Source organism: Hippoglossus stenolepis, chromosome 6, assembly GCF_022539355.2.
Source record: "Hippoglossus stenolepis isolate QCI-W04-F060 chromosome 6, HSTE1.2, whole genome shotgun sequence".
Lineage (NCBI taxonomy): Eukaryota > Metazoa > Chordata > Actinopteri > Pleuronectiformes > Pleuronectidae > Hippoglossus > Hippoglossus stenolepis.
The window spans coordinates 18,660,484-18,678,442 of NC_061488.1; the positions used below are offsets into that span (position 1 = coordinate 18,660,484).

Genomic DNA, 17,959 nt, shown 5'->3' on the forward strand with positions numbered 1-17,959 from the left:
TGAAGGCAGTGATGGACAATGTGCGTGACAAATCTCTGACAGCTTGACCTATCAGTCAAGTAAACAAGTATTGTTACGTTGGTTAGCCACAAAAATGGAAGCTGCTCGCAAGCAAAGCCGTCCTGAGCCGACAATCATGACACCAGCGGCATCTGAGAAGCTGAAGTATTTTGGGGTGTAAACTGTAGATGGCAAAGCATCAATCACAGGTGAAGTTTGTCGCCTTTGTACTATGTAACTGCCTTAAAACAAATCCGTGGGCTCAGCTGAGGAGGTACCACATTTTTGGAAAAACTGACAGCCCTGATGTACAGTACCCTTGAACATGCTGGGCCTTATTCTGGCAATTGAAACTGTGACTATCAGTCCGTTACATACTTCTTTGAGGAGGTCGCACCTGTTCCAATAGCTCCATAGTGGAAGAACTTAGCATCCCGCAGTAAGCCACTATGTTTGTTTCACTTGACTTTGTGTGTACAGTGTGTGGATTTGTGAAAGGCACAATAAATCACAAAACAAACATTACATTTTGAGAGCAGACCAATACATATTTACTGAGAGGAAAACAAAGTCTGCACACAAGAGAGGAAATCATTTGATGACAGTTTCATTCTGTCTGCAGAGAAGACATTGTGGAAAATCACAGACTAATATTGGCGCTGAGATGTAAATACAGCATAACAAAATGAAACACATGAGGCCATCGTAATGAATGAGGAGCAGCTCTGCACCACGTCTTTAAGTGAATCACTAAACTTAAATGGTCCACCGTTAAAATGTTGTGAGTTCAGCCTCCTGTACATGTGGTGTTTGAATCGACACACACACACACACATATATATACACTTTAAACAATCCTATATAAACAATATTCACAAGCTGGAATTTCAACAAACCTGATTATTTATATCATTTTTGAGATTGTTGTTACATCTGGTTCATTTTTATGCGACAGAAAAACTAAATCTTGAACAGGCAGCGTGCTCCAAATCAAATCAACGTTGGCGTCTTCTCACAGGCCACATGGAGGTTTGCGAGCTAACGCATCACATTTGGCTTGTTGGCCTGAGAGCGTGTGTTGTGGTAAGCAGCGATTGTCGAAATCTTTGCACAGCCTACACAACACAAGTTGCCTGAGGACAAATCAACATCATACCTATCACCTATCATTGGTGGTGTGAGTGTCTATATCTACTCATCTGAGGGCGCCTTCCGCCTACACCTACTTGTAAGTTTAGCCCCTCAGACTTTTCAGTTTAGTGTGAACCAAAATAATAGGTGTGAAAGGTGCCTTGAAATCCAGATCAACGGACCAAACTTTAGTCAGACTTAGAGAGGTGTTCTCGTTCTGCATCGAACTGAACTGTGGTTTGGATCTTTTGCAGTGACAAAACAATGTTTGGACAGTTCGAAGTTTTGAACCAATTGCAGGAGGTTGAGACAGAGTTAAATAATAGAGGAAGTTAAATCACAGTTACGCAGGCTCACTGTATTGCTTAGTCTTCACCTCTGAGGATATAACGTTTGAATGACGAGGACGTTCATTTGAACTAGTGTCACTGCACTTGAAGTTTGTGGCGCTGGTAATAATATCGTCATGACAATACAGTAGCTTCAGAACGTCATAGGTGAATCCTGTGGAGAATTTGTTGCCGTTGTGAACACGTCTGTGCAGAGAATCACCCACTGTGTTGTGCATGTGTGAAAGAAAAACTGCGGAAAAAGTCCGGACCGAATTCTCCGGAGATCCTCCGCAGGACAAGTCTGAAAATGGCTTTATAATAAAGTTATGTCCACTCCCTTAATTACAATGTGAAGCCACAACTAACCGGATCAAATGTAAGACCTTGGTCTGGACTTTGAGGTTTGAAAAACACCCTTAAACTCAGCAGGAGAGCGATTAAATGTATTTCCTTAAATGTTGAACTGTAAACTGTAAAGATTTTTTTATTTACCACTACACCTTAGCTATTTATGTGGTATATATGGACAGAAAGTGTGTTTCAACAAGATATAACAACAAATATTTTTTAAATAATTTTTTTATGAATTTAACAAATTTTACAACTCAGTTCATCAGTGGATGCTCATTTAGCTGTCAACATTAACAGTGTATCCCAGGGACACTAAAGGCAGCACGCCTGTCTGAAGTGCAAAACACTCAGTATCTGCTGTTAACACCACGAAAGATGTGTTTACTTGTATTTGCTCTAAATGATGTACTTGACAGCAGCACGGGAACACGCCAAATCTTGAATTCATTTGGATCACGCTGCTCGCTTCACGTTCGCCCACATGCACCCTTTCATTTTTGAGACGAGGCTATATCTGACATATTTCACACTTCCAACAGCACCTCAGACTCACATTCTTCCCCATAAACCCTATTTTTTTTCTCTTTCCTGAAACACTCTCATACAGAACCAGCTCAGCACTGGTTAGCTCTTTCATGTGGGCAAAGCCAAGACGCCAAGAAGCCAAGCCCATGTTAATGCTCTGCAGACTCTCACTGCTCGGAGTCATTTTGGTTTATTTTGCTTTCTGCATCAAGTGTCTCAGATCCATTGCTCCAGAGCTCTGAACGGCTGGGCTTCAGACCCTCTCACTCCGATCCCACAAATTTCAAACATACACAAAGACATATAGACGCATGTTGCACGCACACACACACTCTGCACATTCCCTAACAACATCCCCTCCTTACCCTAACCTTAACCATCCCAACTGAACGTTTAATCCTAATTTCAACCTAATTTTAGTCCTTATCCCTCACACTAAAAAGTCAACCCTCAAACAGGCATGAAGCGTCCAGCAAGTTGGTCCCCACAAAGCTTTTGGACCCCAAGTATAGTGGGTTTCTTTCTTCCAAACCCCACAAACATAGTAAAACAAGGCTACATACACACGCGTGAAGCCAGATGAGCAAAGGAACTGAGGTCATATAGATTTAATATAGGCACGATTGCGTGCTCAGCATCATCATTGTGGGATGAAACTAAATATATACGAAAATACGAGAGGCTGTAATTATTGGACTTAACCAAGCATATAAATGCATCTTTTTCCAGTAAAGCATACAAAATAAAGTTTTAAGTTTTAATTCACTCAGGCTGTCTGGCTTTCTCTTCGTCCAACTCCATCCTCTCATGTCAACCAATAAACGTCAGAAGCATTCGATATGTTCATCTCTAATACAGTCTGTGAACAACAGAACTATCACCATATCAGCTTATCGTATATATCGGATACTCCGAGACGTAAATACACTTTTAGTTTCTGCAGCCTCCATTCAAATTAGTCTTTACTTTTTAAGGTCTGTGAGATGGGCAAGATTCTATGGAAATCTAGTAAAAAGAAAACGCAAAGGAAAAAAAGATTACAGTATACAAAGACCAACAAACACACTCGTTAAATAAGTCTTGAAACCTGAAGGAGAGCTTGAAGCGTTTCCCCAAAAACCTGACTCACAATGTGCGAAACAAGGATTTTCACTCCAGATTAATTAACAAATAAATAGGCAGAAAGTTAAATAGACTTAGAACAAGTTGTGATGTTTAACATTTTAACATTAAGAACAAATCACAATTTACTGCTTTGCAAAGTCAGTGAAGTCGCACAGATCCTCTTGATGTTAAGCACTTTCTCATGGTCCAACTTTGTATAATGATGATGGCTTCTTTATTACACAGTGGCCCACTTCATCATTTACAGCAACATGTCTTTACCAGCTGGAGCTGCAGGAGGAGCAACGGATCACTCCACTTCTTCAAAGTCACACTCGGCCCATTTTTGGCCCTGAGCCGTAGTTTGAGAAACATGCATGATCTGTACAGAGTCTTGTCGCAGTTCAGTTCAAAGTTAGGTCCATTTTCAAACAGTGTTCTCTTGTCCATGTTGTATCCAACATGACTGGAAATCTTTTTTGACGATTCAGTGGAGTTAATCGTCACCACCTTAATAACATAAAAATATTTTGTCCAATAGAAACAGAGCCACAAAATATTCAGGTTGTACTTGTTTGAATCTTTTTTACTGTGTTCTACTTTATATTGTTCTGTACTGTAATCTTGGATCAAGCTGGCACAAGAATTTCCTTCCGGATTAATAAAGTCTTATCTCTTATCTTATCTTAAACTGCTATTTTGAATATTACCAATCAAAACAGTACTTTGTGGTTTGCCAAAAATGTCTCAAAGAGCTCAGTCTGATTATGACTTTTATTGAGTTACTATAAAGGCCTGATTGTGCCTCATACATTAGCAGCGACATAATTTTGTTTCAGAAACTCAAGTAGCAAAAACTAAGATGTGTAGATTTCTCTGTAGACTGGACATGATGTGCAGACGTTACTTTTGTTGCACAGAAAATAAACCTGAACATGTTTCTTACATCTGTACACTGATGAAACAAACCAATACTCAAAATAGGACTGAGCATTTTTTCTGACATTATAAAACACACCACATCCACCTTTATTTGGCTCACCACACCTGTGCTGAACAGCTTTTTGCTGCGTGGCATAAAATAAGTGCAGCTATGGACTGAACCAAACACAGAGGAGAACATAATGGAAACTTCTCCTGTGGTGCGTTTGCACGGCAGCAACACACAACACTAACGACCTGGGAAAGTAGATCTGCAACCTCATCAAAGCAGTCGCTGCCTTTCATCTTTATGGTCGCGGTCAGTAATCTTGTGGTCAGACTCCGCCTATCTCAACAAACCAAAAAAGGCTCTCGTTTTAGGTGAATTGCTGAAGGGACTTTATGTTAAACTGTTACATATCCAAATTCAGTGCTATTCACAATCTAAATCATCACTTTTTCAAAGTTGCTGCTCTGTTTACATTACATTACATTTATAGCTAATAATTTAAGTCTGAAGATTTTAGCCCTTTAATTATCAATCACTGCTGATAGTTTTCCACAACAAACTGAGATTTTATATATATTTCAATAATGTATCTCAACAATGCTGCTTGTGAGCAGCCGATTTTCAGGCTACATCCATACAACTACTTTTTTGTTTAAAAACAGTAAAACGATCTCTGTCCGCAAAGTGTTTTGACTCTGAATCAGTTTTAATGCTTGTCCATACTAATACTCCTGAAAACGCATATAACATGACCACAATCTATGTACACTGGGCATACATCTGTGAACATATGCCAGTGAACATAGATTGCTTGAAAAGTAGCTCGTCTCCTACACATGTCAGCAGTTGTATCATTGCAAAATACAGAATTTAACTGCACATTAGCTGTTAGTAAAGACAACAGGGTCCACAACACTTGTAATTGATTATCCATGTTGCGTTCTACGCTGGTAGCCGAGGCTAATGCCAGTTGTTTTCTTACAGAAGGGGGTCATGTGATAGAAGCCTGACAAATTAGCAAATATGTTTAACCGAAAAGACCCGGTCAGCAAGCGGTTGCAAGCATCTATGTCAATGTTTTCAGACATCTCAGTTTCTGCCCATTCAGATTACAAGGCAGCGCTTAAAATTTCAAAATAAAAGTGAGCCAGACTCTCCAACTCTTGAGAAGTGTGGACACCAGGCGTATCCGTCGCAGAGCTGATAACAAAGTAGTATGGATGTAGCCTCAGTTCTCCATTGACGGATGGAGTATATTTGAAATTTGAGCTCAACACAACAGAAAGTTGGAAAAATGCTTCTTGCAACTGCAATTAAATGACCTTTAACCAAAATTATGCATTTTTCAAGTTTCTGCACATGAAAATCAATGGAAACCAGTGTTTTGGAGCATAATTGACATTATGTGATTTGTAATTAATGGGCAAAAACATTCAGAAAACTGGTGGTCCTTTAAGACAGCAATCATTTCATATGGGTTGGATGATATTTTTTTCAAATGCAAAACTTCTGGATTAAGACTCCTATTTTATGTATTTTTCTGTAGAGAATGTAAATTCAAAGCATTCCTTTTACACGTCCTTGCCACGAGACCGAGTCAGTCAAACTGAGTGATCTGGACATGCTGCTCATCCTTCATTCAGCATGCTTCGCAACCTCTATGTGTAATCTACTTTTCTTCTGTATTAACAAAGTCTTTGTCCAGGTCAAACAGTCTTTGCTGTTCACATCCTCCTGTACATACTTCAGTTCTTTGTGTAGCTTAGTTTGAAAGTTATGAAAAGTAATGAAAAGATGCCATTTTTATTTGTAGGTAAGTGCATGCTCGTGACGTAGTCTCTGTACATACAGTATGTGTGTGTCTAAGTGTATTAAGTTAAGTGTGTGTGTGCGTGTGTACATGTGTACATGTGTCTATGTATGTGTGTGTATTCATGTATATGTAACATAAATGTGTGCGCGTCACTGGAAATCCTCCCTCCTGCTCCGCGAAACATTCAGGCGCTTCTTGGCGCCCTCTGCTGAGGCTTGCTCCTGCTCTTCCTCCCTGCTGCTCTTCCTCCCCCTGCTCCTCCTCCTCCTCCGCGTCCTCCCCCGTGCTTGTGCCTTTCTCCTCTTTCTTTCTCCTTGTTTGGCTCCACCATCATGTCACCATGACGACGGTGGTTGCGCGGGGGGCGGTATCCCAGGGCCTTGCAGTGCTGGCCGAGATTTCCCGGGTGAATCAGCGCCATCACCTCCTCGTACCAGGGCTTGGGTCCCCTGCTCTGATAGGATGAGCTGGACCAGGAAGCGAAGAGGTGGTTGGCAGAGGAGCTCCAGACGGCGAGACGAACAGTGACGGCGGTCCAGTGGTAGCCATGCTCCTCCACCTGGCAGTGGTAGACACCGCCGTGAGACAGCTCGGCTCGACGAATCAGAACACCCCGCTCGATAACCACCAGCTGGTCACCTGTTACCACCTGAGTAAGGAGACAGATTAGATGAATGATGAGTGCTACACCCAGTGCTTATATTTGGCAGAGCGTCTTGATCACCACCTGGTGGCTGGCTGCATTATAGGCCATAAACCCTGCCTCCTCCATGTTAGTGGATGGGAGTTCTTATCACATTGATATTTATTCTAGCGCTGAGGATGGTATCTGAACATTCAAGTGTTGGACAAACTCAAAACTACAATATACAAGCTGTAGGAATCATGCTAGCAAACCACTCAGCTCCCTCTCCCTAACCCTGGTACACTCCACCCAGGAGCGAGGCCACAGAGCAGCCTTGAAGGCAGACGGTCCTGGCCCAGCCCTGCACCGGGATCCTCATCATGTTCGCTGTCTCAGCAACTTGCTAACATGTGAGTCAACCATGAAGGCATTTAGTGTTAAGCCTCAGTGCGAGAGGAGCAGTTGACCAGAAGCACGTTTATACAATGATTGACAGCTGTGAGCTCCCAACCCTGACTTTGGCCTTCTCTGGTTGGTTAGAATGGAAAGAAAAACATATCAAGAATATCTCTGCGCTGGTGGCAAGCTGCTCAATGAGTCACAGAAGCCTTTGACAGCACCTCTCCGCCTCAAGATATATTTAGGTGCATATTTCCTCTAAAGATGTTAGAAAAAGTTTCACAAAGTTACATCATGTACCTATAAGATTCTCCTGTATTTATATTCTGTTTTAATATTTAAAAAGTTTAAAACACAAATAAAAAAAAGTACCTGGTTTAGTTCAGGACTGTTCTCTCCAGCCTGTTTGTACCAGGTAACAGCAGCATGTCTGGATCGAGGGAGACACTCCAGGTAGGTGCTGTTACCCTCAGCAACCATCATCACCCTCTGCTCCGCCTCCACCTGCAGCACGGCTGAGAGACAGTGAGAAGAAGATGTGACAGCTTGGTTAACTGTGTATCCAACAGAGACAACAACAGAAACAAGGAATTTTTTGTTCAACCCTGATAAAGTATGATAGTTCTGCCCATTTGTTGGCGTGTTGTCATTTAACCTAAAAGGTTTTTTGTTTTTTTTAGGTTTAAATGTGTTTGCTCTCTTTTGCCAAAAGATTATTGTTTCTGTCGTTTTGTTATATTTTCTTTGATATAGAATTCATGGTCAAAAAGTTAATTCAGTTGTATTGGCGTGAGTTACTGATTATATATCCCAACTGGCCTGGGAAAACCAAGGGATCCCCAAGGAACAGCTGGAAAGCGTGGCCAGGGAGAAGGATGTCTGGGATACCCTACTTGGCCGGCTACCTTTGCAACCCGAGCCCAGACAAGAGGAAGACAATGGATGGGTGGAATGTATATACTTAACTATTTATTAGGCATTTAGTATGAGTATGTTTTAAGTTGTAGAGTTTTTATGTTCTCTACTTCTCAGCTATTTCAAATAAAACTTACTTTGATGCTGTTACTTTGCAAAGTATCAGTAAAGTATCAGTGAACAAACATGTTGAACAGTGTATTGGTTCCTCACCTCCTTGTCTGACACACTGAGTGAGTGGATCCTCTTCCTCCCCTAAATGACGAGCATTCCTCCTGTGGAGAAAACGTAATAAGCTTAAGAAAGAATTTCAACCTTCAGGTCACCAAGCAATGCAATTACATCCTGTAACAGAGAAGTGTTACATGGAACCAAATGAAAACAACAGGAGTGTGGCAAAGTTTGTCCTGAATGTTGTGGTGCAGAAAAGATCACGGGTAATTAAATCTACTTGGGAGAATCAATTTACTTCACGAATTTAATGCCAATTGAGCTTTTAAATGTTATTAGATTTTGTGCGGCAGTTGAGATCTTGGCTTATGGTGAGTGGACGGTGGCACTGAGGAAAAGTTCCCCAAAAAGCATTGGCAACTGCGCATTTCATGGAAAGTGTTGTTCAATTGGAAAAAATACCTAAACTTTAATCAGAAAGATCTGAAAGATGTAATTGAGATGTAGCTTTGGCCGTGTTTCAAACTATAAACTATTTTGGTTTAAACCTGATTTAAGAGGATCAAATCCACATGTTTGTTATGCAGAGGGAAAAAAAGGAAGTTGTCAGTGATTTCCAGTAAACGGCATATGGTTCCGAGCAGATCTGTAGTAATTCACTATACCTGCGCACAGTGGGCATGTAGGGGCTGCAGGCGTGTCCGTCCCAGGTGCAGTAGGGATCTCTGGCCAGGCAGCACTCGGCGCACGCCTGACCGTACAACTCACACTGGTACAGGGCGAGCTGGGACACACCCTCCCTGGAGCCCACAAACAACCACTGCTGGAGGTGGAGGAGGAGGAGGAGACAAAGATAAATTGAGTCATAGGAACAAAGATGGTTGGAAAAGGGAGTGAAGGATGGTTGAGGAAGAGGGAAGGAGGAATGGAAGCAGCAAAGAGTAGGGGGGAGGAGAAGAGTTAAATAGAGAGCCATGAGAGAAAAGGGGGTATTTAGTTTTATCCCAAAATAAAAGAGACAAACTGACAATCAATAGCAACAGATTCATCCTCAACCTCTGAGTCACACATCTAACTCAGTGTAACAATGTCAGTGTGGCCTGATTGTGTGTGTGTGTGTGTGTGTGTGTGTGTGTGTGTGTGTGTGTGTGTGTGTGTGTGTGTGTGTGTGTGTGTGTGTGTGTGTGTGTGTGTGTGTGTGTGTGTGTGAGTGTCAGATAGAGAGAGAAAGAAAGAGGGAAGGGGAGAAAGAAACAAATGTACTTTTTATCTTGAAGCTTTTAAGCTTTTTGGTGTGTTTGTGTGAAACCCAGACAATTTTAATAATGCAAGGTGTATTTCTGTGAGTGTGTGTGTGTGTGTGTGTGTGTGTGTGTGTGTGTGTGTGTGTGTGTGTGTGTAGCATCTCTTCATTACTGCTCTGACTGAGGTGGGGTAACCATAGCAACTGGTGATGAAGCTGTCCTTGGAGATATAAGGTGGAGATGTGAGTGATAAGTGTGATGTTGTGTGTGTGTGTGCTCATGTGCATGCGTACATACGTGCGTGCGAGTGTGTGTGCGTGTGCGTGTGTGTGTGTGAGAATATGGAAGTTTCAAAGAGAGTTTTTGTCTCCATCTCTTTTCATCTGTTACCTTTTTCTTTGAGAGTGTCATGGCTGTTACAGGTGATTTGTGCTGTGAACGAGAGAGAAGCAAACACATTAAGTTTAAAACTTAACAATAGATAGATAGATAGATAGATAGATAGATAGATAGATAGATAGATAGATAGATAGATAGATAGATAGATAGATAGATAGATAGATAGATAGATAGATATCATATGTAATGATTAATAAGTTTTCTTTTATTATTTGTATTAATTTTGTATGGAATGAACAGTTTGCTGCTGATACAGGTTAATTAATTAATTAAACCTTAAGCTGTCATGCTGTTTTAAGTGCAGACTGACTTGAAGTCTACTCTGCATTACTACTCGATAATCTAACTGATAAAAAACTAAGAGTACGTTTCAAATGTCTGTGAGTCAATGTTCAGATTGTACAGAAACAAAGATACAGTGGTTTGCAGTAAAATCTCTGGTACAACACTGTGTTTGTTTGTTGTACCTGAAAGACCTGGAGCTGCTCCAGAGTGACCTCATGACTCTGACCGTGTTCTCTGGGCAGATGGATGGCTTTCAGCACCAGACCAGAGTCTGCAGCAAAAAAAACATCACTTTTAAAAAGTTTTACTGTGAAACAAACAAACATCACATTTCCCCTCAGGGTTAAAGCACAGACCTAAACTTTTGAAAACTTAGAGAAAGAGTCCATTGCACACACTCTCATACCTGTGCCGATGAACAGAACGTCATAGGTGCCGTCCACCGCCTCCACTCTGTCCACCAGCAATTTGCTGAACTTGTAGTGGACACCCACTCTGACCAGGAGTGGGCGCTCTCCCAGTGGTAGCACATTTTCCTAGAATAATAAAGTTTTTAATTTCATACCAATGCATCCCATGATTTTACTGGATTTGTGATATGGACTTATACCTTATAACACTGATTTCTATACAATAGCTTTTTTGTAACCCATATTTTATTTTCTTCCTTTCTTCCGTTTATTGCCCTTATTTTGATAAACGATCACGTGACAAGTGTTTTTAATTGCCCTTATAACTTTGTCTTATGAAGCACTTTGTTACTTTGCTTTGAAAAGGGGTATATAAATAAAGTTTACTATTATATTATTATTATTAAATAATGTGAATCATTAGCCGAACCTGCAGCAGCGGGTGTGTCCTGCTGAAGAAGATGACGTCGTCCGGATACTCTCTGGTCGAACTGTAGCTTCCATATGTGCTGCTTGGACACTGGCAGAGAGGTAAAGAGAGAAGAAAAACGTCAAAAGGAGACATTCACCAAACATGGTGTAATTTATTCAAATGAAAGATTTTTCAAATGAAAGATGTTTTGAAGTTTAACTTACAGTTCCTGGTCGTGGGTAGGGCACCTTGCCTGTAAACTCTGCCCACTTATACTGGGGCCCTTCCTTGTGTAAGAAATTTCCCTTAAAAGCCCGAACGACATCCTCCATCCGGTAAACGCACACAGCCGAACCGTTCAGAATATCACTGAGGATAAACAAGAAGGAAGGAAGGGAGGAAGGAAGGAAGGAGAGGAGTCATTAACAGCAACCTTCATCCAGCCTTCATGAGTAAGAGCATGGGCTGAGCATGGCTGCCATGGTCTCTAAGCTGTAAGTTAAAGAAGGATGTGATGTACTGTATGAAGAGCTCTGAGTCATTGTGGCTTTTCAGCTCAAACACACGTTGAATCTGCTCCAAACCAAAGTTCAGCTTGGATGAACACTCTGCTTTTTGCACATCAGTCCTGACCACAACATATCCCATCCACTGTAGTTAAGGTCATGGTTTACATTTTTGGCAAAGTGTGTCAGAGTTAAAGATTCCAGCCTTGTTTAATGGGCAGAGCTGCTAGAAACCGAACAGATAGACAGGCCGTGTTGCGATTGTGATGGTCACACAGTGGTTTCACTCCGTTTAGACAGCTGACAAATACTGTGGAGTTGTAAAAATAATACTGTGACTGATTTATCAGGAATCTCTGATGACAACTGCAAAACTTCTGCAAAGCCAACACTGCTGATAGTTACATCCAAATAAAATCCAGTGTTAACACAAATATACACAATAATACATAGTTTGCTAGTATCTGGATTCACTTGTTAACAAACGCTTCCAAACATCTCTAAAGAATCTAATTTTGGTGACTGACATGATGTGAAGCTGAGCAGTGAAGGTTACCGTCCTGTAATAACATATGGAGACTCCCATGTAAGAAACATGGGAGTCTTTCCTTTTCTGCCAACATTTCATGAACCTCAGATTTCCTGTCGCTGATATTTTCACTTCATCAAAAAACGTTTCTCAGTGCTCTCTCTTAAGAAGCATTTTCCTACTCACTATGCTGGATTTTAATTGAGCCCTTTTAGCTTTTTTCCAATGCAAAAGTGCCCACAAATTCCGCGATCCATCATCTATACGGATCACGGATTGGCTGACATTGGACAAGAGGCAGGGTACACCTGGAGGTAGAGAGGGTCCTTTTCACCTCTGCATTCCAAAGAGTCCTTGGTGAGCCCAAATGGCCCCTGGCAGCTGTGCATACAGTGTGAATGAATGTGAGTGTAAAAGGGTGAATGCAACTTGTTCTGTAAAGCTCTTGTTCTGTAAAGAGTGGTTGATAAGACTGGAAAAGCACTTTTGAAATACAGGCCATTTACGGGTCGCCAGTGGATCAGGGCTGACATACAGAGACAAACAACCATTCTCATCTCCAGGCAAATTAGATTGTACAATTAACATAAGCTGCATGTCTTCGAATCCGACTCAAACCATGAACCTTCTTGCTGCGAGGCGAACAGAGTAGTTAAGAGAATGTCAAACAATGTCTAAATGTATTATTTCCAGAAGTTTTGGGTCTTCAAGTTTCCCCTTTCACTAACCAGAAATCCCCAAAGCAATTGCTCAAATTATGGTATGAATATTATTACCAGTGTTTGAGGACCATTTATGAATTGGTGGAAAAATTGACCTCCATGGACAGAAGGAGACCAAGGTTGTAGTTACTGAAAACCCAACCATAAGCCTCCTTGAAATATTCAGTGTAATTTACAACTCGCCATATTTTGATAATTGATCAAGTCTTAAATGTTGCTTAAAATACCCAAAACACACAAAAGAACATTATTATTTTTGAATATGCAAATGCCTTATTAAATTAGAAGAAATATGATTGAATGAAAGCAATGAAAAGCAATGACAAAACCTAAAAAACAACCTTCAGAATAGTAAGGCTCAGTCGCAAAAGAAATCCAATCGGCTGTGTCTAACACATTGCATGTGATATATGACAATGAATAAAAAAATAAAAAAAGCAGAAATCCTCTTTTGGCTTCATGACAAGAGAAAAAAAAAAAAGTCACATGTGTGAAATCATAACCGCAGCCCAGAGAGAAGTTTCCATTCAGAAGGAATGACCTTTCTGCACTCTGCACTTCTGTGGTCGGGACCCCACCCCTGAGCGATGCTTTGGGTTTCTGTCTGATCCCCTCTCGGATTCCATGCACACTTTCCAAAACCCCAAAAACAAACCAACTCCCTGCTTGGCCACGCCAAATGTTGTCATACTTCTGCTGCTACTGTGGAGCGCTGGTGTCCAGCTCTGAAACTGGACTATTCTCAGAGCATGTGGTGCTGTCAGTGAGTGGAAGATAACAAACTACAGGCTTTTACTCAACTCGCTAATTTGTTCTGGATTTCCCTCACTTAATATTCTTTATCCACTTTCATTCAGTGCCTGTGTTCTTTTGTCTGTGGACTGTTTTTGTTCACCTGTTGTCTGTCTTTAACATGCATTCTGTTTTCTGTTCCTCTCTCTGTGTTTAAATGTCTGTCTGCCTTCTATCATGTCACTGCTCTGTTCCAGATGTAACAAAGACTTTTTTCTCTCCCTCTCCCTGGGGATCAATAAAGTATTTCAGATTATGTTATGAATGTCTCTCACTCTAGATAGTTATTATTTTGCAGATACTAACAGAAAGCATATTGCATACATACTGTAATAAAGCCCAGTTCACTGCTGCTTCATATTTTCCATGTTTTGTCATGGATTTTAATCAAGTTTGTAGTTGCACAGCATGTAGTCTTTCTGGTTTGACCGCCGTATATTGGTAAAATCTATTTTGCATTTTGTCTTATGTACGTTTTTCTTTGATGACTTTCTTTTTCTCAAGGTCTAAAAGTAGCTTGAGGTCAGAGAGATGTTATGGGCTGTGTCCTGAAATGAGAGAGTTTGAGTCAAAAGGGTTGGAGTGTCTGAGGAAAGTATGATACAAGTCAAGATCCACACAAACACACACACACACACACACACACATTACATTACATTACATTACGCTTTCATTTGGCAGACGCATATATCCAAAGCGAATTACTGCATTCAACATCTATGAGGGGCCATTTAGGGGTTCTTGCCCAAGGACACTTCGACATGCAGATGGGGAAGACTGAAGATTGAACCAATGACCTTCCTGTTGAAGGACAACCACTCTACCCCCTAAGCCATAGCCACCCACCCACCCACCCACACAGAGTGTTGACATCATGGCTTAGATGTTCTCATGTCTGCCTTTCAATAGACTCATGATGACACACACTATAGGAAAATGCAGTCGTTGATTTTTTTTTAACTATTTAAAGATACAATTTAATGAAAAGTAACTTTTTTCAACTCTTGCCAACCAATTCTCCACATCACAATATAACCCAGGTCCATATAAAGTTCATATAAAGCTGCATCTATATTTTATGTATAAATCCTTATCATTCACATCTTGAAAAGAGGAAGAGAGAAATCTCATAATTGCCCCCATGTCATCTGCCCTTTAATCAATGACTTTGATATTATATGACAGCAATTAAATCTTTAATTAAATGTCTCATTTAGACACTTGCAGTACCTACTGCTGCCTCTGGGGGCTGCAAAAGTGCATAACTGCCTATGGCCCAGGACACACTGATTACGTCTCATGTGTGAAACGTTTGGTTTTCCTTCTGGCTGCAATGAAAGCAGGTGAGAGGGGACACAGTGCACTGCAGAAGCTTCGATGTGTCATCTCGTCCTCGAGTTGGGGCATCTTGGCTATATTTCTTGTGTGTATATATATAACACTGCGACACTGCAGGTCTCTTTGGATTGTTTTTACTGTGATGATACTCCAAATGCAAACCGAGAGTGATTCCTGGGCACATGTACCAAAGCCCGGCAAGGGGATGGTTAAAAAATGTAAATACTCGGCATATTCATATAAAAATAAAGACACATAAAATATGAATCCATTTGTCGGTAAAAACAATCTTCTAACAATATTAGAACTGACACATTTCAGTATAGTTTCAATGTCTGGTATTTGGTGGACTCTCTCCTTCTGATTGAGGGTAAACTAATATCATGTGCTTAGTTTCTAGTTAGTACCCAACTATTCACTCTTTAGACCGCTCATCAATGCTGGATGATTTATTTTTATTTATGGCCATCATCCAAGGCAAACTTAGTGTAGAAAGACAGGGCTGGCAGTAACATGCTAGTGTCGTGGACAACCACGTGTGAGCTGCAGCAGTTTAGTATGGTAGCTGTCCCTGGTGTAATGCAGCTTGGATTCCTTCTGGTTTTAGTGGATCATGAGAGTCAATTTGGAAGACATCATGGCAACTATTCTTAATATATGGTCAGGGATTTTTGTGGTTGTTAATCAGGCTAAAAATTCAGTGCTTTTTGTGTCACTATGAGTGACTATGACCCAAATTTCTCCACCCAGTGGAAATTTATGACACCCCCAGTCCCTCCCAGTCATCACACCACTGGAATTTTTTGGTATCTACACAAGGGTGCGCAAATTGTAAACTATAATTTGAAGTTACTCAGCTCTGATGTTTTGTGTTTTACAGAGGAACCTACCTCGACGTGGTGAACAGGCCGTAGATGAGAGGGTTCTTCTTGTCTTTCCCCTGGAGGATAAAGATGTCCTCTGGATAGAGAGAATAAGGAATAAGAAAGGAACACAAGGAAAATGGATAAACGTTAGATACACCACAGTAGATATTCTAAATAAAAACCTTACCGCAGAAGTGATTCATTTGTTGTTCCACAGGTTTGTGTGTAATGTTCTTGAATCTGTGTAAGTGTCTAGGCGTTTGGGGGTGGTATTTGGTGCTCATTAATTGTATGCCTGTGTGTGTGTATGCCTGTGTGCATCTATCAGTCTGACTGTGTGACTAATAGCATCGGGCGTGCTGGCAGCATGGCTGACTGGCTGCTTGTAATGAATCCGTAGCCATTAATAACCGGCCACAGTGGGAGAGCTGAGCGCTCAGTCCGCCACAGGAGAACGACACCTGCTGTCACACACACTAACACCACGCCTCAGCCTTCGCTCTTTATTTAAAACAAAGTGGATCACATGTGATATGTTTTTCTCACTTTGGTGTTGCTGCGACTGTCGTCCCTCACACTGAGCAATCAGGTGGAGTGTGGATTTTCTCTCGTTCCATCTGTCTGTCTTTCTAACCTGATAACTCATAAACCATCGGACCAAACTTGACTAACTAGTGACATTTAATATGATGCCTCTTTGATAAATGACAATAATTAAAGCTTTGTGTACCAACTTGGCACAATAGCAACACCCTGGGCTATAGGTCAGAATCAATCTATTACAGCGCTGGTAAAATGAATTTACTAATAAAAAATACAACCAATAAAGGTTTAATTAAAGGTATCCTGCAGAGTTTTGGCCACTACTCACATCATGGAGTAAGACTTTGGTGAACTTATCCGATTTATTGTTTGAGCTTCAGTAAAAGTGTTTAAGAGGCTGTAACCTTCAACAGTGGAGTCTGAGATGTTCTGCTTAACAAACAAACACAACTACTCTTCCATATTAGTCACATACTCAGATTTCTCTCCTCGGGCTAGTCAGTGTGATTTCTTTTAATCCCAAATTACAATGGAAACAAAGCATGTCACAGTTCACAGATGAACAGATTGACAGGAAAGCAGACAAACAAACAAACAGACAAACAGATGGCAACTAATGAAAACTGAAAAATGTCTTCAAAAGACTCTAGTTTACAAAGTCACAAACAATCTAAATTAATTAGTCGTTCAGAAAATGTAACTGCAGACAGCTCCATATGGTGTGGTGAAGTATTCCTGACTTCTAAGAGGCCTCGCTCCTTTACCTCTACATCCAAACTGATTCAAAGGGCTGGGCAATAAAATAATCGTTCATTAATCGTAATCGAGGCAAAAGTTTGAAATAAGCATGATATTGATTTGAAGTCATTTCGCCCAGCCCTACGGTTTTCTGCTCTAAAAATGTTTCACATATTGTAAATTAGATAACGTTAAACACATCCACTGCAGGGGTCAAGATATCTGAGTTCAAAAATAGAGTTTGATCACAAGCAGAGCAAATCTAAGCACAAGCAGGGGCTATTTGAGTGAGAGCACAGGCTATTTGAATGAGAGCTCTACTGAATAACTCCACTAAAGAAAGAAACATATAAAAACATGATATTATTGATACATAATGTTCAAATGTGTGATTTTTAGCTCATGATCATTACAGTTTAACACAATTTCAACGTTTTCAACTCCATTTCTCTGGTGTTGTTCATTATTGTATAATTCACTAGTCTGCTGTCACAGCTCCGACTTCGTTTTCACAGTCATATAATAATCAAAGATTTCCTGTTTTGCTCTGTTGTCTGAGATAAGACTTGAAAATGTTTTTACCATCGCATCACAGCAGAGAACAGGGACCTTTCTTTCCTGTGTGGCATGCTGGGATAATCTATAAATATGTGACTTGACTTGGCTCCGAGGTTACAGTTGGCAAACAACTTTAAAAGTCTTAGAAACTCTACAAAAAGGATTTAACTGAAAAGTGCTGAGGTCGTTGTTGAGATACAGAGAGTTTGCAGAAATGATGGTTGGAAAAGCATGTTTTAAACAAGGTTTGCATGTGTCTCGACTCTTATTCTCCTCTATTTTCTTTTCTTTTCTTCCCTTCACTACACTCATCTCCTCTC

General features: G+C 40.7%; 1 protein-coding gene across 2 annotated transcripts in view; it reads right to left on the reverse strand.

The window, feature by feature from the left end:
• Nucleotides 1–522: 522 nt before the first annotated feature.
• sema3h (sema domain, immunoglobulin domain (Ig), short basic domain, secreted, (semaphorin) 3H) overlaps nucleotides 523–17,959 on the reverse strand; it is a 111,434-nt gene continuing 93,997 nt past the window's right edge. Inside the window, exons 9-18 of one of the 2 annotated variants that reach the window (XM_035159213.2) lie at nucleotides 15,825–15,894; nucleotides 11,272–11,416; nucleotides 11,066–11,155; nucleotides 10,632–10,761; nucleotides 10,408–10,496; nucleotides 9,932–9,973; nucleotides 8,963–9,117; nucleotides 8,340–8,401; nucleotides 7,584–7,726; nucleotides 523–6,836 (exon numbers count right to left, since the gene is read on the reverse strand). In XM_035159213.2, coding sequence (XP_035015104.1) covers nucleotides 6,372–6,836; nucleotides 7,584–7,726; nucleotides 8,340–8,401; nucleotides 8,963–9,117; nucleotides 9,932–9,973; nucleotides 10,408–10,496; nucleotides 10,632–10,761; nucleotides 11,066–11,155; nucleotides 11,272–11,416; nucleotides 15,825–15,894 — 1,391 coding nt within the window. In that variant the 3' untranslated portion in view covers nucleotides 523–6,371. Of the gene's footprint in view, nucleotides 6,837–7,583; nucleotides 7,727–8,339; nucleotides 8,402–8,962; nucleotides 9,121–9,931; nucleotides 9,974–10,407; nucleotides 10,497–10,631; nucleotides 10,762–11,065; nucleotides 11,156–11,271; nucleotides 11,417–15,824; nucleotides 15,895–17,959 lie in introns of both variants that reach the window. The other variant, XM_035159212.2, reaches the window with a different exon arrangement.